Source organism: Rhagoletis zephyria, unplaced genomic scaffold, assembly GCF_001687245.7.
Source record: "Rhagoletis zephyria isolate East Lansing unplaced genomic scaffold, Rhagoletis_zephyria_1.1 Rzeph_scaffold_05034, whole genome shotgun sequence".
NCBI lineage: Eukaryota > Metazoa > Arthropoda > Insecta > Diptera > Tephritidae > Rhagoletis > Rhagoletis zephyria.
The window spans coordinates 19,045-44,060 of record NW_016162117.1 but is presented as its reverse complement, the minus strand read 5'-3'; the positions used below and the strand labels follow the sequence as shown (position 1 = coordinate 44,060).

At 34.2% G+C, this 25,016-nt stretch overlaps 1 protein-coding gene across 1 annotated transcript; it reads left to right on the top strand.

Annotated features, from left to right (window-relative positions):
• Positions 1 to 1,581: 1,581 nt before the first annotated feature.
• LOC108371504 (uncharacterized) lies at positions 1,582 to 25,016 on the top strand. The gene is made up of 3 exons (XM_017627083.1): positions 1,582 to 1,930; positions 23,138 to 23,255; positions 24,248 to 25,016. Exons 1-3 carry the CDS (start codon positions 1,889 to 1,891, stop codon positions 24,469 to 24,471), a joined length of 384 nt encoding a protein of 127 aa, XP_017482572.1. The 5' UTR covers positions 1,582 to 1,888; the 3' UTR covers positions 24,472 to 25,016.

Here is a 25,016-nt window from a genome sequence, read left to right as displayed (position 1 = left end):
TTTAAGCCAGTACAACCGGTTTCGGCCCCACTGTGCCCCATACTAACAAAATGTACTTGTATTCATACGCGTATACAGCACATCCCCTTAGGAAATTTGAGCATTCCGCAGAATGAAACAAACATTCCGCTTTGCTGCACAATCGCTTTCTTTTTAATAGGCGATGTAATTGTGAGGATGTATTCCTTCTCGGTGATTGAAGCAACTCTAGGGAAATATTCCACCAACCCACACGTAAAATGAATCCGGAATCTTTCTACAAAGCTTTTTTTTTTTTTGAAATGACGTGGAAAAAATACATTAATCGTAATCATAGATGTTACCATTATGATTATAATAATTGTAATCTTAAAAGTTTAAGGACTAAGATTATTGTAATCGTAATCACAAAAAACATGATTACATGATTACCTGCATATGTATGTAGGATGCCGAATAAAACATTAGTACTTAACGGTATAAACGAAAGTGGTTATAGACTAATATCCAAATTCATAAAAAATTAAGAAGATTTTAACTGCTTTATAAATTGAAATTTTGTATGAAAATGTCACTTTATAGAGCTATTTAAAGCTATTCTATTTTGTATGAATAAGGCCATAAATGTTTAATATATGTATGTATATAAATTCAAAGTACTAAGTAGCACATAAGCTATTTATTTTAAACAGATATTTGGCAATATCGTAATTAAGTGTTACATCCGCTTACTTCTAGAAGGTAACTGTCGTTTTTTATGTCCGTTATTTCTATTTTAGAGCTGCATTTTTAAGTAAGTTGGCGTCGCTGGATTCAGGGTCGTATTAGGTTGATCCAAGTCTGCCCTACCACATGTCTATAGATTTTTATATTTTAGTTTTTCATTGCATTAAATGTTTAAGTTCTTAAAAACACAAAGAACTCATGAAATAAAAATAAGACTTCAGGGATCTTAGTTAACTTCATATTTACAATGAGTGTTCTTCACTTCAACTCCGACTCACCACTGCAATTCTACCTTTTTTTCAGTTTGAAATTTGTTCTTTCGGGGTTTCCAAATTTTTTGCGCAAAAAGGTACAATTTTAAATTTTAATTTTCATGCCTGGTACGAAAAGGTATTGTATGACGTCAGAGAATGCATGAATGCAGTCAAATCGACGAAGAGAGAGTTGGTTATTTGGCTACGCCCTAATGTACCTAAAATAGTTTGCTTGTAAATACTAGCGGAAGAGTAGGCACAATGCTATCTATGTACTTTACGCCACTATTTCGCACCATTTGTTCGCTTCTTCCTTTTCTTTTTTTTTGAAATTCTTGTTTACTATCTCATTCTCATTTTATCTGGGATGGCCTTTGCACACGTCTTCGGTTAATAGCGAGAAGGATTTTTCCATTTTGCATCCAAATTCCTAGAGGGACGATTCAGTAATAACACAAGTAAGACAACCTTCCAGCAAGATGTTGCTAGAGCTTCAGGCAACATAATAAGAAACAAAAGAGGGAATGAATTTTGATATGAGCGACATTATTCAATATAAACAATGTATGTAGCCCGCCAAATGGTGAAACAGGTGAAGTGAGTTCCTCCACCAATCATCCGAACAACAAACAACGCGACTAAAATTAGTAGCGCACACGAATTTCAGAATCAGTACGAACTGAATTATCGCGCCAGCAGGAACGAAGCGGAGCTAGTCGCAGAAACGGTTGTTTGTGCAGTGGATGAAAAGAAGTTGCAAAAAATAAAATAAATATTTGTATCTACATAGATACATAAAATAAGCAGCCGTGTAAACAAGTGCAGTTGCTTGTAAAATATATTTATATACCACAAAAAAAAAACATACAAAAAACAAAAAAAATATTTTCAGACAGCCTTTTGTGCAAATACATAATTAAACAAATAAAATGGAGTTCAACAATCGTCTGTTGCTGAAAATCATTGAGCTGGTAAATTCGAAATGCATCTGTTGTTATAATTGAAATGTATTTAGCTAAAATTTTTTATGAACACATTTTATGGATATGGAAAAATTGAATAAATTAACACTAGATTAAAAGTTGAATTTCGCGAGACATATGAAATTTAAAGAAGAAATTTGGAGCATTAGCAAATGAATAAGTGAATAAATTCATAAATTTGTATGTTAATTAAATAATTATAACTTAAGTTAATATCAAATAATTTCGCATAATTTTTATAAAGCTGTGTATAAAATTCTTTTTCTTATAAAGTAATAATTTTCTGCAATAAAAAAGTTAATAGTTTGCACTTTTACATTCACTTAAAAAAATCTATATGTGATTGTATATAAAAACTTTGAATTGTTGTTAGTGTTTTGCACAAAATTTCTATTTCTGGCACACTTTTATGGTAAAAATCGTCTACTTTGGCACATTTTCTTATATTTCTCGCACGCTCAATTTACATAGCGTAAAAATTTTGCTTGAAATTTCTAGCATAAAAAATTTTAATTTTTTGAAATAAAATACACATTCTTGTGCGCCGAAAACATGTTTTTCTGATTTTTCAACTTTTAAAGGCCTCTCTCGTTCTTCATTTAAATAAAGTTAGAAAGCCAAAGGAGGACCTTTATTTTATGCATATTTTCTATATATGTATATACATACTTATATTTTCTGTATACGTACATATCTACAATGGCGGTCAAAACTGGATGATTAGGGTTACGATTTTATTTATTTATTTATTTTATTATTTTACCAGAACCAAGGATATCAACCTTTAAAATTTTATACAGAATTAAGAAACATTCAAAAAATTTTCACAAAAATGTTGAGCTTTATAATCAAAATTTTTATAAAATTTTTGAAATAGGGCGTTTTCGAACTGGCTGCCGAGTTAGGTTTAGCAATCGATATGTAAGTGAATACTCTTTCAATTTTAATATCAACAATTTTAAATTTAGTGGTTGTCCTTTGGATTTTAATTCCTTTAATACTTTGCTTTAATACTTTTAGTCGCAATAAGCCGAATCAAATGACCCCAGTTTTTTAATTTATTAAATTGGGAATAAATTATTCGGCACTTTCCTATTCGTTTTTTTTGGAAACTCGGAAGTTTCAAATAATTTCAAAGCTTAATTCAAATGGTTATAAAACAGTCATTGAACTCATGTAAAACCCTCTTAAGCCAACTGTGCATGTAAATGCGTTTCTGGGACAAGTTTGAACACAAAGGGCGCTTACACTTTTGCCGAGCTTCTGCTCCAATTTGTGTTGCACGTCTTGCTTTTGTTACAAAGTAGGGAGGGACCTACAGTTGTACGACGTCTCCCAATGGCAAATGGATTTTACGATAAGCCTTTTCAAGGCAGAAATACTCTCGCAGGCGTAGATTATGCTTTGAGGGTTAGGAATAACCTTTATTGAATCAAAAAAGCGCCATCCTTGGCCCGCATTGTGGCCTCCAAACGACCGATGCACAGTGGTGCTCCTAATTCACAGGAGCGTTAATTTTTTACTCATTTGATTCATTTTTGTTTCAAATTAAATCTTATAAAATTTTCCAGAGACCAGTTGAGCCCGATCTTTGAATTTTCATTTCCTTGTATTAAATTTATTAGCGGAAAAAGCAGAAAAAGTAGCAATTTTGAAGAAAATCGATTAAACCAGTAAACAAATGTTACATAACAAAAATAATTGTAGGGTTCCCTCAAAACGATACAAAATCAAAAAAAAATTTGAAATGTTCTAAAAAAAATTTTCACCAAAATTAAATTTTTTTAGTTCTTAGAAAAATGTAATTTTAGTATAATAAAGTGCAAGTTTCAAGTGGCTCAGAGTTCGCGTTGATTTTTAATAACAAACAGTGAATTATGAACATTAAATTCCGGTTTTCAACCACTGTGCGATGATGCCCCGCTCCCAGAGAAGTGGTTGGAAATGCTTGACACTGGGTTATTTGTTTTTAGCTTACTTTTCTCTTCAAAATACTCCAGGGCACAAAACGAACGTTGTTTTGTGCCATTTTTGATTGACGCTTGCGCTTTGAGTGGCGGTGCTTAGGACTGTTGGAATGTCTAAGGTTTGCGACCGAAATGTTTGTCTGCTCAGAGCTTTGGAACTGCCGCTAAAATTCTTTTCCGATATATTTGTGCAACTAATTTTGCTTCATGGTCCAAAATTGCGATCAGAGCGCGTCTTCAGCCGTTATACATAGCGATCCAAACCATAACCATCGGTAGCACCTGCTTTCTGCTGGCCTTTCGCATGTTCTACATTTTGGCTAACCTCCCTGGCAAGTAAATTCGATCATTTTGTTTGTTTTTTAGATGCTGCTCAAGTACGAATGATGCACGTACCTTGTCAATTCCTCGCCACTTTGAATGGCTTAGCTGGCAGAGCATCAACAATAAAAGCTTTGTTGTTTTTCAGACGTCATATTGATATTTGTTCTTTGTCATATGTAGTCGGGTCGTGAAACATCCGTCTTCTTTGGCTAGCGTTCTGGTTCAGTTTGTGCACTGGGTTAATTGCTGTTATCATTCAGTAGTGTTCCGCTAGAATCTTCCGTTCGCTGCCTAAATTTTTGATAGAATTTCCTCAAGCTCTTCGCACTCACGTATTTCCTCCTCTCTCTTTTTTTAGTCATAATCTAGTTGCTTATAAGTTTTGCCTACTACAGATTGCTCATCAAATAACAACACGAAAAAATCACATGATTTTTTCTTCCTAAATTTCATGTGCCACTAAAATTCATCAAAGTAATTATTGTTGTTATTGTTGTTGAGACTACCGACATTAATGCTGTTTTTGTTGTAAAAGTTTTTTGTTGTTATCCTTGAAGTATACGCGTTGCAATTTATGCTCTATATATACTCACCACATCGCTTAAGTATATATAAGTATGTACATTAGGGTGGTGTAAAATGCATGTGGGGAAAAAGTAGAGTCAGAATTCTTAAAAATCAATATTTTCGATCGGAAAACTCTGTTTCTCTGCAGGAGGTGCCCAATAATAACACTCAATTTATTTAACCATTTTTTCATAGCAACTATAATTTATAGGTCCACCAAAAACACCGAAAATGCAATGGGCGGACCAATAAAAAATCGTTAGTATTAAAAAATTGTTAAATAAACAACTAGGTATTACTATTGAAAGTCTTCTGAAGGGAATCTGAGTTTTCCGATCGAAAAATATTGATCTTCAAGCATTCTATACCATTTCTACGAAAAGTGGTTTTTTCCCATATAAAATACAGAGAAAACTTTGAGCGCTTATTTTTTGATTTCAAAATAAAAAATAGGGGTATACTTTTTTTCGATATAGAACAATCCTAGGGGCTGAGAGCATTAAAATTCCGACTTTACTCTTCTTGGACCGCCGTAATGTATGTGCACATTGATCCTTTTAAGTGCGTAAATGTAAATAAGGCATGTTAGGCACGTAATTGAATCTGCACATATTTGTGTTGCCCAACATGTTTAGATACATTTGGGTATCTAAGCAAAGCTGTTGGGCTTGCGTGTGCCTTGGTTTATGTATGTTGGACAGGGCAAATAAGAAAAAAATACACCATTAAATTTAAGCAATAAAGGCGTAAAAAGAAGTGTAGTATGTCATAAAATGTGTAGTAATGAAATTAAAAGTTAAATTATACTGAGGTCAGCGGTAACAATTGTCTCACGCCTTCTTACTCACGCAGCTATTTATAGGCTATGCGTTAAACTGAGCTTAAATTCGTGTGATATGTAGCTACATATGTCTGTATGTAAATATGTATAGGTTTTGTTTTTGTTAACATTTTTATTCTATTTCATCGCTGTTATTTTCATTACTTCCTTCATTAGCTTCATTGGATTTCAATTCTCGTTTGCATACTCTGTATGCGTAATCCATTAACTTTGTTTTTGGAAAGCAGTGTGTGAACAAATATAAATACATATGTACATATGTATGTTTGTACATATTCAGTATGGTAGATAAATATCTACATAGAAATATATGTACATTCTTTCTTCAATTTATGGACCCATACAAATTCAATTGTTTCGAATAGCTACCTACATATGATTATCTTACCTTTGTGGTATCATTGTTAGGCAAAGTAAATTCGTACGGCATTACAAAGTAAAATAACCATTCTTGTCTCAGTTACTTTTGAATTTCGGGGATGTATTTTTACTACCTGTGTACCTGGGTTTTTATGTTTAGCCAGCATAAAATACAGTAGTGCTTCTCATTTTTGGGCTACGCTTCATTTTTGAAATGATGTCATTTCTATTCCATTGTTTGCTCTTTCTAACCGGTCTGATTTTGAAAGGAAGCAGACGGAATATGTTGAGAAGAGCAAATGGTGTTTTTTGTCTGTATTTATGTATAAGTAAGTATGTACATACCCTGCAGCAAAATCCAGCCATAAACCAAGAATAATAATATACAAGCTGCGCTGGATGAGCAAAGAAATGCTACGCCACAAACTTTATTCGAGTTTCTCAATAAGCTGAGCAGCTGCAGAGGTGATGCTCTACTATTTTTTTTTTCTACTGCCGATGATATACAGCTACAATAAGAATTGTTGTGGTCTAGCCGCATTGGCATCCAAGGCACATTTTGTCAACAAAAAAACATTTGTTTAAAAGGCAGATATGTAAATTTTAAAATCTACTTGAGAAAAAGGCTTTTAGATTGACAGATATTAATATCAGGTAAACACCGAGACTTAGAGATCTACTGTACCCTCTACTCTCCACAATACATCAGAAAGTTAAGACGAACTTTCGGGGATAGGAAGTCGCCACTTATGGCTTGACACCTCTCACATCTTCTGTAGACGATGTCACACTCGACACGAGTATGAAATCCTACCACCATATTCCCAGCTTATACAGATTATCTCATGGTCTACACGGTAGACTCTACAGCAATAGTGCGCACCCAGTAGCTCAGTTGGCTCACAACAACATCAGTGTGGCTCGCTATATTTGAAGCCTTTACACTAAATGCACAGTTGTCTGCCTCTCAATTCCTTCAAGTAACTTCACACGTTACCAGTTCAGCTCTCAGAAGAAGGTTGTTGACTACAGAAACCCATAGCAGAAGCGAAAGATACAGCTTTGCGGAGTCCCTCTACTTAGGTGCCTAGTGACTTTTAACATAGCTCTGCTGATATACATTATACAATGAAACATTCAATCCCGCCATCGATAACACTGGTCTACAAATTTCAACTTTTTTTCTGCGAATAAGACGGGACCTGGTGTTTCTGAACGGATTTTTCGTGCTGAACACGAATCCGGGGTCAAAAATGTCCCATCACGTCACGTTTTCGAGAAAAAAGGGGTTGAAACCCCTAAAAACAGCGTTTTTGGCCATTTTCGAAAAATTATAGAGCTGAACCCTGACGTGGTACAAATTTTGCATATATCAGAAATTAAAGGCTAAACCGTGCCCTTTCGAATGAGCCCTATGCCGAATTGATCGCGTGCACCCTTAAAGCAGGGGGTGTATTTGTGTTTAGGGGTGCAGGAAAAATTGATCACAGAAAGAATTTAATCTTAAACGATCATAGAAAATTAATAATGCCAAGGTTTTAACTATATTAAAAGTCGCTGATTACGAATCTGCAGTTAGATTTTAAAAATTTAAGATGACGGGTCGAATATGGTGGATATAAAAATTGGACTCCTAGACACAAATACACCCCCTGATCTAAGGGTGCATGCGATTAATTCGGCATAGGGCTCATTCGAAAGGGCACGATTTAGCCTTTAATTTCTGACATATACAAAGTTTGTAGCACGTCAGGGTTCAGCTCTACAATTTTTCAAAAATGGCCAAAAACGCTGTTTTTAGGGGTTTCAACCCCTTTTTTCTCGAAAACGTGACGTGATGGGAAGTTTTGGACCCCAGATTCGTGTTCAGCACGAAAAATCCGTTCGGAAACACCAGGTCCCGTCTTATTCGCAAAACCCTTGTAGACCAGTGTAATCGACTTGAAGCAAACATGGAAATTTTTTGCTCTCCAGGGAGGGCTAAACTCTGTGGGCAACTTTATGGAGCGCTGTCGCCGTAGAAGGGTAAACAAATACATACATATTGCCGAGACATGAACGAATGTTTTCAAAAATATTCTGGATAAACAACGAAAAGCTGATAGGTCTGACGCCTTCAGCTAATTCACTCCACTTCTAACTATCGTCGGGAAGAAAACTAGCTTAGCTTTGTTTCCATTTAGAAAAAATGTTCAAGAAATAGTATCAGCTCCGGAAAAGTCCCGCCCAACCCTAGAAATTTGTATGTGTGCATGCAGGAAATCTTTTAGGCACCCCTACATAGATAGATATAGGTTGAGATATGCACTGCGTTCAGAAGATCTATTGTGCACTTTCTTGGTGGGAGCGTAAGGGTTTTAGTCTTTACAGCTCGATCGATCAATTTCAATCTACCCATCGCGGCTTGATGGTGCTTGCAATCATGCATGTCAAAGTCCCAGACCCACCATTTCCTGCGTACGCGTAAAACCATCGAAAGAAGAGCGTATACTAAGCAATTGGAACAGCAGACTACATAGTTGCAGAATAATAGACTGGTAACTTTTTGTATCAAAAACTATTTATTTCAGCAATATTCATTTGCCAGAAAAACAGCCAAGGTTTAGGTGGAAAAAAGATTAATTTCAATAATAAGTTTCCTGCAATTTGCACTGTACAATCATAGATAATTAACTAAACTACAGATGTCGTTTTTATTCGTATGGAAATGTATAAATAAAAATAATTCGTTCCACTCTCCATTGCCTCACATGCAGATTACCCAGTTGCTTTGTTACCTAATTTGTTTTTTTTTTTAATCTCTATACGTTAATGATATTATACTGCCAAATTTCGGAAAGTCGCAATTTTGTGTAGGCATGTATGGAACTCGCGATTTCAATATACATACAGCTTTTTATATAAAAACTTGTATAAATATGGATACAAGGGCAATAGTATAAATATATACATACATATATCCATATAACTGTACGAGTCTAAAGTAAATTGAGGCGAATTGGAGCATCTTTAAAAACCACCTTTATTTTTTTTATGTGCTTAAGATCTTAGCGTTCTGCGAATAAATCGGAGCAGTTTGTTGGGTGTTAAAGAGCTCACGTGTTCGTCTTTAGCACATCGCTGCCAAAAGCTTACCTTTAGGAAATGCGAGCATGAAGTTCCATGGACAATTTTTGTTTTTTAACCCACGTTGTCATAGGGGGCTTTGTTGGGCGAAACGGCAAATCGATATTGTTTTTTTGGCGTTTTCACGAAAAGCGTTAAGGAATGCTTCCATTTTAATTCCAGCTGGAGGTATTCCTTATTTCCTAAGAGATTTCTTACCCAACCATTGCAAAGGCTAAACAATGAAAGAAAATGGGTAGCTAGTTCTTCTAAGATTGAGGGGAAATATGTGCACCTGGAGCCCCTCGATGCCTCCCAGTCATTGCTGAGCAATATATTCACCAAGCTTGGCGGGAGAACTGGTTGCAGACCAAGAATTATCTGGTACAAGCCCTCTCTAGCCAAATGGGCAGGTATTACCCGTTGACCTACGACCCCATAAATGGCTTTAAGGGCCTCTGAGGTGATTCATTTTCGTGCGACTACTTCAATATGATGCTGGAGAGCGTAATATGTGCCGAAAATCTGAATCCCAGCGGCACCATATATAGCAAAAGAACGATGTTGCTGGTGTATGCAGATGATATCGACATCGTTGGTCTGAAGCAAAAGAACGATGTAACCGCAGCATTTTCCCGTTTAGAAAAATAAGCTAACGTAGAAAGAGTACACACGTTTCGGGACACACCTCACTGCATAAACCCCACCAACAACGTCAGCCTGGTGATCAAGCGAAAATTAAACTCTTGTCAATAGGTGCTACTTTGGGCTCGGTAGGCAATTGAAAAGTAGAGCTCGCTCTCGAAAAGTCTCTCGTCATGCGCTTTCTTCTATATGGCGCAGAAACGTGGATGATGTCGTACAAAATGAGAAGGTTTAAGATGCTTTCGAGAGAACTATTCTATGCAAGATCGTGGACGACGGGTATAGGAGAAGGATTGAATGACGAATAGTATGAGCTTTTTAACGACATGGAGATAGTAAAGCGTACCCATGAATGGACACTGAAAGAAAACGGGCCCACGCACCAAATGGACGGACCAAGTGCAGAAGGACCTTTCTGCACTCAGGATGAGCAACTACCGCAAATTCGCACAGAGGAGGTAGGCAATTGGAGAAACTTTTTGGTGAGTTTCATGAAAGTTTACTGTCCAGGATTACTCCTTTCAGGGGACGGGGAGACAAGACCATCAAATATTCGACTATTAGAGAAAAGCACAACACTAGTTTCGTTGGTTTGGCGAGAAACAAATATTCTTGTACGCCAAGTATCAATTATGTTCAACTTTCTGTGGGCTTGCCTGCAAACAACTGAGAGAAAAGTATCTGTAATGAGCTAGGTCGCTGAGTTTTATAAGTCAAGACGATATAACAAAACGCCAGATCAACGGTGACCTGAGAACGGTCGTTATTAACACCGCCCGTAATTAACACCTCCTCGTGCCTGAATCTCCACGAACCTTTGCACGATCAATGAATGGATCTAGTTTTTTCTTGCTTACTTTTTCCTAAAGTTAGTTACCCTATCTAATTGTTGGATTTTCTTCAAAACTAAGTAAACGGCTGGCTTGGAAATGTGCAAAAATTTAGTGTGGGTTTTATAGCTGCGCCGTTCGAAGGCGTCTGGCGCACACCCTAAATTCGAGAGTAGATCGTACGATATATGTAACATTTTCCAGCTCTTATCAATTTTTCAATGATTCAATCTTAAAACCATTTTCGCTTAAACATATTCATTGCCAGCAATATTTGGTTTTTTTCTAAGAATTTATTTATTTACGGCTAAACCCAGTGGGAATTATTAGCAACTTACTCTTCACCTGGAAGTCATTACCATTTCCCTGCCGAACGTCCCTTACTTTTACAAAGGCATGACCGCCTTATGTAAGTAGGAATTTAGAATGTACATTTGCTATCAAACATACTTCTGAGTCGCTTTACAAAGTAAGTTACGTGTAATGCAGAGCAGTCGCTCGGAGTAGTTCGGTGCTTGGAAATAACTTCGGCTGCACGTTATTTTGCAACTGACAACGTAATGTGTCGCCGGAGGTGTTCATTTTGTGCTTTACTAGTAGATTACGCTGGTCATGATGACAATTTTGGTACTAAAAACTGAAAGAAAACATGGCTTACCTCGTAAGGTGCTTACCTATTTTCCCAGTGGGAAGCGCAGGCTCGGAATGTGCTATTTCTGAATACATACATATAAAATATTTATGATAGAAAGTTAGTAAAATAAATAAAAGTGTATTTATATTTACTTGCCATACCCGGTGAAATAATTGCTCTCTGCTTTGTATGTTATTTATTTTGTAATATTTTATTTGCTTTTTCTTTTCTTGTTATTTGTTCGTCGTCTTATATTTATTATGTCATGATATATTTGATTATATAAGACTTACTAGGTCATAAACAGATATTGCCAGTCAAATAGCAGTCAACAAGCGAATTGAATGCCTGTTTAGCATACAAGCTGCAAATTTCTGTCTTTCAATAAACTGTAAATGTATTAGCAATGCAATAAAAAACACTTTATGTACTCGTATAAAACTTTATGAGCTTTGCAGCCGTACGAATGATCAGTGAAATCATACTCAAGATCACAGCGTGCCGAGCAGTAAATGTGAACTTGAACTAACTTCATTTGTATGCAAGTCTCATTATGTACATATGTTTATTTGGATGTATGTATATATATAGGGTGACTTCATAAGATCGCATTATTTTAATAAATAAAAGACAACAAAACTTGTCGAAATGATCATGTTTCATCATGTTTCTTCATGTTTTTTAGTCTATGGCATTTATGTATGAAATCGGCTGCGGTTTTTTGGCATAGCCCATACCAGAATTCCATTGATGTAAAACCGCAAATGTGGCAGTTTGGCTTTTGAACATGACGATTTTTTTTTTATTTTAAATAGGAGCAACCCCTCTTTCCCAAGCTTCGAGTTGGTAAAAATATGGCGCTGCAAATCGTCGCTAGGCTTCAGTTCCTATGTAAATTGAATTTTGTAGGCTAGAAAAAGTTCAATTGCTGTGCACGACGACGAATTGAGGTTGTCGCGGCCTGGTCCACAATAGCAATATTTTCGGTGGTACAACCTGTAAAAAAACGCACGGGTGTTTTGACGCTTTGCGCCGACCCAGTTTCTGCAAACAAGGTGGCCGGTTATGCTGACCGAATCAATTACGTCATGTGCGAAATTCACTTCTTGCAGAACAACCATTTTAAATAAATTATTTGGATCACTTTTACGCGTTGTTCAACTAAGTATCGCTCCATGACTAAATTTTCCAAAGCCTGTAGTACCAATTGTCTGAAAAAAGACTAAAAAATCACAAACAATTGATGTCAATGAGCTGGATCATTTTTGGAACACCCTATACTTATGTATATAAATTTGCATGTGCTCCTTGCTGAAATGCGGGTGTGGTATTTACTGTTACGCAGCTGAGCAAGTACAGTTTTATAAAAATTTTATTTCAGTTTTTTATATTGCTTGCTGTTCAAGCATCTGCTTACTTTTATCGAGTGTATGACATCATTTTTTTTTTAAACTGACTGAATGTGATCCTCAAGGGGATCATCTCTTGGCAGTGTTGTCAGTTATAACATTTATTAGGTGTTAATATTCTGAATATCCACCCAATAATAATATACGTAAGTCTGATCACTATCCTCGTATAGTGTACAGCGAATGCGAAGTCTCCAGGTCGTTCGGTTCCAGTTAAGCGCCATCAATGGGGATGTAAATTTTTTAACGGCTACCACGAACGACTAATCGACGAAACACCCTGAGACGATTATGAATGCAGCTAATTTCAAGCCCTAGAGCTCGTCAGGGCTAGTTTGGAAGTGCTAGCCAAAATACTTCAAGCTTAGGCTCGCGAAGGCGAAGGTGATTCCATCTCGTTATCCTCCAGGCAACTGCAATAGAAGAGTTCAAGTAAGATTCCCAGTCAGAAGACCCAAAAGCGAGAGATGTTGCTTTTCAAATATATGGATCTTGAAATTACGCAAGTTATAGGTTTTTCCCAGCGCTTGCTGAGCTGAGCTCACATGATGCTCATCTGTCCAAGAGTCAACCATAAGTAGTCACATATGTCTCCAACTTCTCTCCATTTAGTTTCAACCATCTTGTTTCCCGCAATGTCGCTGTGGCTTGGAACACGGAAGTGATCTTAATAAGACAGTATTTTAAAACAAATGAGACAGATTTAAGACATTCCCTGACCATTCTCGAGTGAACCACCACTGCTTGCAGGGCCTAAGGGTTCCCGGCAAAATACCTCTTCACCAACTCTCATGTTTTGATGCATTCCTTAAAAAGTTGACTGCCTTCCTCAATTCATGAAAGGAACTTAACGGTTATGAGCTTTATAAAAAATATCATAATTTAACCGTTAGAATAATAATCAGCCTTATCATGAGTTTAATTTTCCCCGAACCGGTTCACTTTTTACTTTTGGTTTCCATGGGTTTACTATGGGCGGATGTCAAATTTTCGGGTGAATTTTTTTCAGGCGAAACTCAGGATAAGGCAGATTATTTTATTTCGATCCAATTTCACTGTTTTTTTTTTTANGGCGAAACTCAGGATAAGGCAGATTATTTTATTTCGATCCAATTTCACTGATTTTTTTTTTTATTTTTTTTGCGATACAAAAATCGTGATGTCATAACCGTTATTTCCAGGTTAAATGTTGTAGAACATAAAAGATTTAAAGCGGTCATAAAAAACGGTCAAAAATGATCAAAGAAAAATAAATTAAATTCCAAAATAAAAATAAAATTTGACTGAAAAAATTCAAATAAAAATCGCTCGCTTATTTTCGATCGAAGAAATTAAAAGGAATAAATAACGACTTTGCAATGATGTAAAAAAAAAATATTGGTATTTGATGGATATTTTCGGTCTTTAAAATTATCCCTTCAGAAAATGTTTGTAGAGAAGAAGGTGCTAGGAGCTATGCAGTACGGAATTGTGTTAACCCGTATGCCTCAAACTCTATGGTTTTACTCTTGAAACTCAGGTTTTGCCAAATAGTAATAGTAGGGCATATTCATAGTCGAAATAAAGTCGACGTTAAAGTTAGTAGCAGCTTTGTTGACAGATATTGCATTGAAATTATGTCAAAAATCAGCTACTAACTTTAGAGTCTACTTTATCTTGACTACATATGAATATGCCCCAATATTTAATTCTAATAAGAGCGAAACACACCACACAAGCGGCTTGACAAACAGAACGAAATATCACTTTGCTTCAAGCAATGGATGGGGGTCTTTGAAGGTTTGACAAGCCGCCTGAGGGAAATTCAAGCGAAAATTAAAATCTTTTGATTAAACGAGCCATGTTTGCATCATGTATGGCGAAATGGGAAAAGTAGGTTTGAAGTATGCTTGACAAGCCGCTTGTGTGGTGTATTTAATATCTGCTATCAATCTAAAGATATGGATATAAGTGAAACGGAAATAGCAACACCATTATTTAGTACATTTATTTTAGCTATTATTTATTTTATCATATGTATTTATATTCAGCCTTATCGTGAGTTTCGTGCGAAAACAAAAGCGCCTTAGTGAATACATGGAAAAGAAAAGTGAAAAGTGTTCGATAAGGCTGAATGTGTCTCGCCATATTTAGTGATATCTCACGTAATTGATTATAAGATCTTAGTTCATATACATACATACGTATATACTAGTGTCCGACCGAAGGTTCGGCCTGGTTTCGGTATTCGGCCGAATTTTTGTCGGCTGAATTTTTATCTTCGGCCTCGGCCTTCGGCGCTATTTGGAAGTTTTTCAACAGAAAAAAGGCAACTGCGATTTGCAATGTGTATCAGAAAGCGCTTTCCCTGGNGTAACTTTCGCCTGTCTATTTTTAGTTAATTTTATTTTTCTATTCATGATAACATTTTTATAATCAATTAGGAGGGCTTTTTACTTTAGGGCTGACGTCGCATATAGCAACAATTAATCATCACCCAACTGCTTATTGGTTTTAATTTCATTAAGTATCTTTTTATTAAAATTATTTAAATACCTATATCGGCACTCGTGCTGTCAACATTTACTATCAATTGTAGAGAATCCAATTTAAATATTTGTGCAAATATTGCCAAGTTCTTGTCTTAAGTTATAAACGTTGGTATTGCATTCGATTGCTTATCAAAAAAAAATTGTTGCCCCTATCGAAAAGAGTAAGTGTCAGACTGGACTACTGAGAGGCTTCCATTCAAAGTGTGCGTTTTAGGCATTCTTAAGAATACTACATTTCTTGTAAACTGAGTAGAACTCACTAAGGTTTATATCCTTGAGCTTTGCGCCCGGTTGCAGGGGATTTGATTCTTGTAATTACTTTTAGAAATTTCACTTATTTTTATTTTTCACGAACAAGCTAATAAAGTTATCGAACCACACACTTGTATGTATGTAGGTATATTTACTAGCTCCTTGCTTACCAACTAAAGAGATTAAATTGAATGTAATAGCTGCTAAATAGCTATAAAACTTTTACTAATAGCCCATTAGCATTTATTTAATAGCAACTTAATTTAATTGATTTATGACAGCAAATGTCAGGCAAACAATATTGACAGCTAATTGACAGGCACACACCCGCTAAGCAGCATGGGTGCATTACGCACATACATATGTATGGCAATGAGGCCTTCTACATAGTATTGAGTAAGCGTAATACAAAGGTGAAATAAAATAAGAGTACTTTTATGCATAGAAGGAATACAATAACTCCACTGCGCCATTAAAAGCTGCAACATCCTTTTTGTTCGTCTGCAATAAATTGTTGTCAATTGTTCTGCGTCAATATTTATTGTATACATTACTACAAAATTTTACCAATATAAACAGGTAAATAATGAAGGAAATGTTTTGTCAACAGTTGGCCGAATATTGAGTATTATTTACGACAGAATTTACTTAATCCATTAGTATTGTATATGCGCGAACGCAATTTTCTGTTTACCAGTGAACAATTTCTGTATAGTAAACTGATGATAAATTTGGTAAAAATAAATTTTAATAAATAAACTATGAAAAATCGAGCTGATCTTGTAGGTATGCATAGAAAAAAACACACAAACTCAATCACCCATTAACTTTTATAATAACAAAAATTTCGCAGAATTAATTTTTGTTTTACTTAATGCATGTTTACGTATGTAAAATAAACACCCGAAATGTGCGTTTTAATTTCTGAAATTTAAGGTTTATGAGCTTAGTGAAGATGAAAAAATCCTCCGTTTAGCAGAGCAATTTCAGCAAATTCAAATCTTTTCTACGACAATTGGAAGACAGTAGGTAAGATAGTTTGAAAAACTTTGTTTAATGGCTCGAAAGTCTCATAAAAAAAGCACTCTTGCCAACTTTTCACAGAAAGCATCACTGTTCCAAATGGAGATGTACATACACAAGTAAATCCTTTTGCTCGCGCTGCTCCAACAGCCGCAATGGCCGAGTGAGCAAAGCTCTGGCGTGCATTCAAGAGAGCCGAAATTCGAATCCTCGGGCGGCGGATTTTTTTCTGTTATTTTAATTTAGTTGTTGTTTTTTAAATTTAGTTTTCATTTGATTTTAAAATTTTATTGGCTTCAAATGAAAAGTATCTCTAAAAATTCTTAATTTAATGTAACTTTTTGAAAGTTGATTATGTTTTTTAATCAATTATTTTAATTTTTAATTTTATTCTCTTTTAATATTTACATTTTATTGTTTTAAAAAGAAAAATACTGTTTTTCAATTTACTTTTTTTTCAATTTGTATTTTGTTTTATTTTATTTTAATATTTAAATTTTATTGTTCTAGAAGGAAAGCAATTTTTTAATTTCATTTAATTTTTAGAAACTTATTATATTTCTTTTTTTCCAATTTAATTTTTTTCTTTTTGAATTTAGTTTTCTTTTCATTTTTAGGTTAAATTTTTTTTTATGTTTTTCATAATTACGTATATTTTTTTAATGTAATTTTCTTTCAGTTTTTAGATTTTATTGTTTTAAAAAGAAAAGTATTTTTTTAATATCATTTAATTTTTAGAAAATTAATTATTTTTTTCTTCTATTAATGTTTTTTTTTCCTTGTTAGTGTGTTCTTGTTTTTAATATAATTTTCTTTTAATTTTTGTATTTTATTGTTTTAAAAGAAAACGATTTTTTATTATTTTCATTCAATTGTTATAAAATTATTTTATTTACTTTTTTGGTTTTTTAATCGTTTTTTTTTATTATTTTAATTTAACTTAATTAAACATTTTTTACTGTTTTAAAAATTATTTTCTTTCGGTCTTTAGATTTAATTTTTTTTAAAGGAAACATATTTTTATAATTTAATTTAATTTTTATATACTTAATTTATTTTTTTTCCTTTATTAATGTTCTGTTTTCTTTGTTAGTGTGTTCTTGTTGTTAAACCTAAATGCATGTGTGTGTAAAATAAGAAATAATATGTAAATCGAATTCTTGCGTTCAGAAACCATATCAAATTCATCGAGACAATTTTTGGTAAATTTTTTCAACCCGCTTACCAGCGTTTATAATAAATCTATTCAAATAAGGGTCAAAAAGATGCGAAATTATTTATTAATGCGTACATATACGTTTATAAAATGGAGTACAACCTCAAATTTAGATAGGACCCTATACATTTCTATGGGTTATAAAGACTCATTGTTATTTGAGTTAAGGGTTAAAATGTTCTACCAAAAAATGCCTCGCTAAATTTTACTGGGGGTCTCTGAAGACAAAGGCAAGGACATTTGACATTTTAAGTCAATAAAAAAATTACGTGAATGCTGAATTTGTGGCCAAATTTCAAACCCACTGTACAATGTGATGTGGCGGAGCAAAATATTCTTTGGATTCAACTGCCATGCATGATTTCCAACGCTTTGCCATTGTTTCAACAAGTCCCTAAAATGGCTGTTGCGCAGTGTTATAAGTAAATACAAATCAGATTAAATATTCTTGTTCATAATTTTTCACTTAATGTATTTGATAAAACTGACATTGGCATAAAATTTCACGAAATTAAATTGAGTCTAAAGCTCTTCTGAAATTCATGAGTACTTTTTTATGCAAATACCACGCAAGTTTTAATTCTGATTTTTTTCTGTTGAATTTTTAAACACAAAATTCACCTTACCAATCCCTTTGTTTGGCGAAAAATTGAGAAATTCAACTTTCGTCTGTTAATAATTTGCATAACCAGACAGCTTTGTCTTTATCAAATTTTTGCTACATCACACTTTATCTAATTTGTATAAAGTTTTATTTACAGAGAAGTAGATATGTGCTCGTAGGCATGTGTGTATGCATATTAGGGTGTTCCAAAATTAGTAAATTCGGATTTTAATGCTCTCAACCCATAGGAGTCTTCCTATCGAAAAGTATTGATTTTCAAGAATTCTATACGATTTCTACGAAAAGTGTTTTTGTCCATATAAAATACATGGAAAACATTGGGCGCTTTGAGTGACCTCTAAATATTTTTTGATTTCAAAATAAAAAATTGTGGAAATTTTTTTTGATATAGAACAATTATAGTGGGTGAGAGCAAAAAAGTTTCGACTTTACTTTTTCAATGAATTTTCGCACCACCCTAATGTACATACATACATACATACATTTGCATGCTAAATATATGCATTTCGTTTCGATAAAAATTAAAGGCTCGCATTACATTCGACCAAGCATGAATATGTATGTATGTACCTACTTCGTAAAGAGTATAAAAATGTTATCATTGCTGGAATTTCACGCTTGAATGAATCACTAATTTGCATTTGGATTGATTGCTGCCAGAGGCAGTGAGTGAGTCGCTGAACTGGCATGAAATACAATCGCCCGCCTGCAATAGCAATGATGTAATGCAGCAAAAGGCGATGCAACTTTAATTAGATAACAAATAAATAAAAACTGAACAACATAAAAATGCAATGCGAACATTTAAGCAATTTATACACATGTATGTATGTATGTATGTATGCACTCTTACCAACAAATATTGTGCAGAATAATTAGGGAAAAATTGTTAAATACACATTTATCCAAGCTTTTGCAGTTACTTTTTTCTTGAAATAATTTTTTGGAACTCTCCAAGCAAATTATTTCTCCAGAAACACCCAATCGGAGCTGTTTCCGGGTAATGCCAAATTTTACATACATATATGTCCTTATGTCAGCTTTGTCCAGATCTTGTGTTTTATAAAGAAGACAGTAACTGTCTTGAACGAATCCAGAGCAGACGATATGGATTCTATAACAATTATATTACTGAGAAAATTTTCACCCAATTTTATAAAGTGAGTACCATTTTAGTGATACCTTCAATGCTCAATCGATGCACAGCTTCCAGTAGCCATTGAGCCGATATTCTAGAACGATTTTATGATACACGATTTGGAACAAACTCCGAGTTTACTAATTTTTTTTTAAACAATAAAGTCAAAAGCAAACATCCTTTTCTTAAGACAGTGCATTTCTAAAATTTATGGAAAACTATTGAATGACTATTAAAAAACATATACTTAGAACGAACCAAAGAAACGTTATAATGGAGTTGAAAGTAGAAACTTTGAAGTCAGGATTTCTTTAAAGGTAAAAAAAAAAAACATTTTACCCAAATTTACAGTGTTTTGACAAAGAAATAGATGCTAGATGTTTATGGAAAAGCCTTTAATGATCGAGAGTCGCTTGAATTGATAAAAAGAAATTATGAAGTGGAAAACTAATATTTTTTCGCTAACCTTGAAATTTTCATGACGTGGTTCAAGAAAATTTTATCGAAAAATTTTTTTTATGAATTTTTCGCTTTTCTTGAGAGCTGTATACAAATTATAAAAAAAACTTTTTTACAGACTTCAATTTTCTTCCATGATTCCGATACGTTGACTTAAAAAGGAGATACGCAATTGCAAAGATGAAAAAAATATTTTTCCTGTGTTATTTAAATTGAAAGTAGAAATTCGCTATGAGGTACCACTTAATCTTAATATTAGGGGCTGCCCCGAAAATATTTCACAATGGATTTGAAAAAAAAATTGTATTTTTTTGAACCAGTCTAATGTATGTATTTTAAAATCTTAGGACCGTTTTTTAAAGTGACGAGCTAACTCTCATTCGGCATTTCAGTATGTTATAAAGAGAGATAATCAGCTGCACTCTGAAATATTCTGCAGGAATATTTTGCCCAATGTCTTTAGCTGCATCCTTGCGAGGGCTGGGCACTCGTACAGAAAGTGTTTGACTGTCTCTTTAAAAGCCCCAGTCCTTTCATCTATGACAGAAAGTATTGAAGGGTAAGCCAACGGAAACTGTCGTGAGTTTATAGGTATCTTCTTTGCCTAATTCTAAAAGAGGCCTGTTTCCACCACTGTCTAACCTTCGAAGGATAAGTTTCGACAATTCCGCCTTTCAAATGTTCAATTTCAATCAAATTTCTTGAAATCGTTCAAACCAGAAACCGAGAACAAAAGGTATGATCGAAACTAAATTTTGTTCTCATAGGTTTGTTCCCAAGAATGCTTCAAAACCAAAACCAAAATGCGAACAAAACTGTCGAAAATATTCTCAGTGGGAATTACATAAAAATAAAACCCTGTGAAACGTTTCCAAAGAGAACAAAATGCGAACAAAATTCTCCGGAAAGTTTTGCAAACGAAATAAACGGGTACAAAAGTCTAAGGAACTTTATCTCGAAGAACAATTTGGGCACTAAACTCTTGGGAACTTTCGTACAGATAACGAAACGGGAACAAATATCTCTGAAGTATTCGCGAAGAACGGAAGCGATAACAAAATTTGTCACATAGCCTTCATTAGTTTGAAATGTTTGAAATATTAAAATTAATCAAAAAAGAACTGAAAGATACATCTGGCAATTAAGTAAACGAAAGACTTAAGACACGAACTTTTCTTCCACAAAAAAAATGAAAAAGTGTTCCATAAATGGACAGTCTACCCTAATGATAAACAATCTGGAAGTTGAAATGATCCAGATTTCCCGTGACTTATAATAAACAATCAACCACTGAAACGATTTTTCATGCCAACACGCAGACTCCCCTCTCATTCTTAAACTTTTTTTCTCGTTTTGTTCTCTAGCACAACATTCCCCAGACTTTTATTCTTATTTGATCCTCCTTGAAAAAGTACTCGATACTTTCGTTCTCATTGGAAACTTTCCCGAAAGTTTCGTTCTCATTTTGTTCATTTTGGAAAATTTTCCGAAAGTTTCGTTCTCATTCTATTCTTCTTAAGAACGTAATGGTAAAGTCCATATTTCAGCCCAATTCATCCATCGACAATTCATTACAAAACTTTATTTTATATTTGTATGTGACCTAGGATAAATAATATTGCCCTTGAAATTCCATAATGTAGTCATTCTCAATACATATTTATGTGGGTACATATATGTATATTTATGTATCTGCATATGTACATAAATATGTATATACTTATACGACTTTCAAGTTCAAAATAAATATGTGTAATTGAGAATTCGCCGAAAGGCAATAAAATGCATTGTGAAACAAAAATTAATTGCGTGTTTATTTCTGGGACCGATTTTTTTTTTGTTTTGTAGAGGAGTAAGTGTGCTGAATTTTCGCTTTTTTCACGTTTGTTATTATATTTATTTCGATTTCGGTATGCAAATCACGTCTGGATAATATTACTGTACGTTTTTATTTTATTGCCATTATAGTTTTTGTTATGATGATAAATTTACTGAGCGATGAATCAAAGTGGAAATGAGTCACATTATTAGAAAAATAACGATAGGCCCTCAGCGTGGCCATTCACTACTCGTTTTTATCTTGCAAAGAATGTCCGAAGAATAAAGGCAAAAATTGGTTAAGCTGATTTAGTATTAGGAGGATTTTATTGAGAAAATCTTGCCTGGGAACGGCGTTCGCTTAAATTGAGTGCACTTCCTTATAGGAGCATTATTGGTGGACATTCTACTGGGCAGGCCGATGCTATCAAAATCCACTAGTACCTCTACAGCTCGTCGCTGATAATGCCAGCTATACTAATAACATTGCAAATGTAAATGTCTTACTTGTCTCTTATTTGTTCAAAGGGTCTGCCTATCAAATTTTGTCTTCTCTTTCCTGTTTTGTGTAATCGTTAGTTGACCTAGAATCCTTCAAGGCCACTGAAACTATTCTACTTTCGCTGACGTCCAATTTCTCATCATCTACACAAATGTACGCCTAATTCTGGGTATATTAAGCCTCCCGGCCTCCTGCCTTTCAATTTGTACAGGTGTTCATCTTTAACAACAGTTACCCTGTTTGAAACTATCAACGACCTCTCGTACTCTCGAGCCAAGCGATGTTGGTATGTGGCAGCCTAACTGGCTATTTGATTATCTGCTGCGTTTTACTTATTGGTAATTATCAATAAATATGATATGACTCCCTGAAATCTGAACCTAATTATCTTGTACTTCTCCCCTACAATCCTACTTTTGCATACCTTTCTCCCTACCCTCCTCTCAGGTCATTTGCTTGGCGCAATAATCGGTAAGCGTATTGTTCATTGCCTCTGGCACCATTTTTATTGAGCGTTGGACCAGTCATTATAATGTGCAGTCCAGGGATCGTAATGCGATAAAGGGTACAGCTGCATTAATGATAATAACTGCGGTTATATTTATTGCTGACTCAATTGTTATTTTACGCCGTTAAAGTGTATCGCACATAAGTATGTATGTATGTATGCATGTATATTAATATGTAAACTTAATAAACGTGTATGTATGTATATAAATAGTAGCTCGCAAATAAGTGAGCGTGCAAAATGTGCCAAAGTTTTGATAAGGGATTAAAGTCAATTATACATACACATAATTTATGTACATATGTATATATATCACTGTGTTTTTATTCAAAGTGCTCATTAATATGCGCTTGCAATTTTATTCATTTAATTCATGCTTGTTAAGTAATTCGAAATATGTACATAAAAAATAAAAATATTTTTACCACAATTTATTTGTAGGGCATCGCGATCGCCTGCATTGTGCTATGGGAGACCTCTGGCGACCTCTCCTCAAGACCGCTGATTGTTTGCGGTACTTTGGGAGGTTTCACTATCATTTGCGGTGTACTGCTGATTGGTGAGTAAAATAGTATTTGGTGTTTTATTAAGTCACACATACTTACAAATGTATGTAAAAGAATTAACGCTTAAACTTTAGCTATCATAAGCCAAGAAAAGCTAAATATTAATACACTCCGGTTATCTTGAACTCGGTTCTTCCTACCGCCCTTTTTGTAGCACCTGTGGTTTTGTTTTTTGGAATATTTAGGTAAAAGGTCCAAGCGTATGCGAAAACTGTTGAAAAGATATTTCTTTAATTTTTTGCACGAATTTTGCACAACTTTAGAAAATTGAATTAAGTTCTCATTTATCTTTCAGATCCTAGAGTTTAATCAAGCAACGTTTCTCCTTTCAAAAAGGGTCGAAGAAATTGTCTGAACCGTTAGAGCTATAATAACTCCTGTTTTCGCCGAAAAAGCACCAATTTCCAGTCGTCATTTTAAGGCAGCTTAGACGAAGAACTTTCCTGTCGTGATTGTTAATATTCTGCAAATTTTAGATTTTTTTTATTAAAAAAAAAATTATAATAGTAGAGCCATTCTTCTTCAATTTCGGTCCATTGTATTATTGCATTGATTTTGATAAAAATAAAGCCGCTTCGGTTACCACAAGTCCAAATATAAGCTCGGATTTCTGCAGAAAAAATATCCTTATTCAATTACGAGTATATAAAATATTGTGGCAAAAAAAAATATTTATTATCTTATATGTATGTGTAAGGCCAACTATTTTCTTGAAGCAAGGTTTACTTTGCACGTTAAATACTTAAGTAGTAGTTCACAGACTTTGAGTCAGAATCTTAGTTAGTTGTTAGTTGGGTAAATTGTTAGGCCAATTTAATTTTGAAATTTCTAAGATGATCGGGCAAATATCAAAATCTTAACAAATAACTACATATTCTTAAAATGTTAATAAAAATGCTCTTTTTTGTAAAGTTTTACTGCTAACTAAAATCCTTCTTTCTCTTTTTCTTTTTATTCAAAACGAATACTATATTGTATATTTTAGGACACATACTCAACTCGATTGTGGAGAAGCGTCTTAATGCGCTCATCTCGATTATTGGATGCGTTCTCTTCGTGATTTCCGGTGCCCTTATCATCGATGAATGGCATGATAACTCGAACTTCCTGGTCAAGGAACGCAAGCGAAATGCACTCGCAGCTGGTTCGTTGATGATCATCAATGGTGCAGTCTTCTTGTTGGATACACTCTCTATTTGCCGAACGTAAATGTCACACAACAATTTGTCTGATAAAATATGTAATACTTTTGCATAAACATACATATTTACATGCATACCTACATATATGTAAATGTTGCCGTACAGAGTAACACAAATACACATTTTACATAGATTATAAATGTACATGTCTACATAACCACATAAATTCTTATACACACTTTCACACTCAATTGTTATTATATATACTCGCATACTACATATTTATTGAGCAAAAAAAGAAGAAATTCTTATAAAAAATCTCCTTGCGAAAAATGTACTGGTATCGCTTTTGTGTCTGTCTTATTAGAATTGAATGCTTTTATATAAATGCATACCTCCATACAATACACAAGCTGCGTTTTTTAAATTTACTACACTGAGAAAAAAAAAGAAGTTTATTTACGACAATTACAAGTTATCAAATCTTGTGTTGAGAGAAACATATTTAGCTGAATGTTTTCTCAGTGTGGCGAGCAAGGAAAACTACGAGTTTAGCTTCACAACTCAGTGAAGTAAAACACAAATTTTAAAGGAGAAATGGAGTTTCGAAAA

Coding starts and splice junctions, on each gene's coding strand:
- LOC108371504 (XM_017627083.1), top strand. CDS start 1,889: ATGGAGTTCAACAATCGTCTGTTGCTGAAAATCATTGAGCTG. Junction 1,931..23,137: donor TGCTGAAAATCATTGAGCTG/GTAAATTCGAAA, acceptor ATTTATTTGTAG/GGCATCGCGATCGCCTGCAT. Junction 23,256..24,247: donor TTGCGGTGTACTGCTGATTG/GTGAGTAAAATA, acceptor TGTATATTTTAG/GACACATACTCAACTCGATT.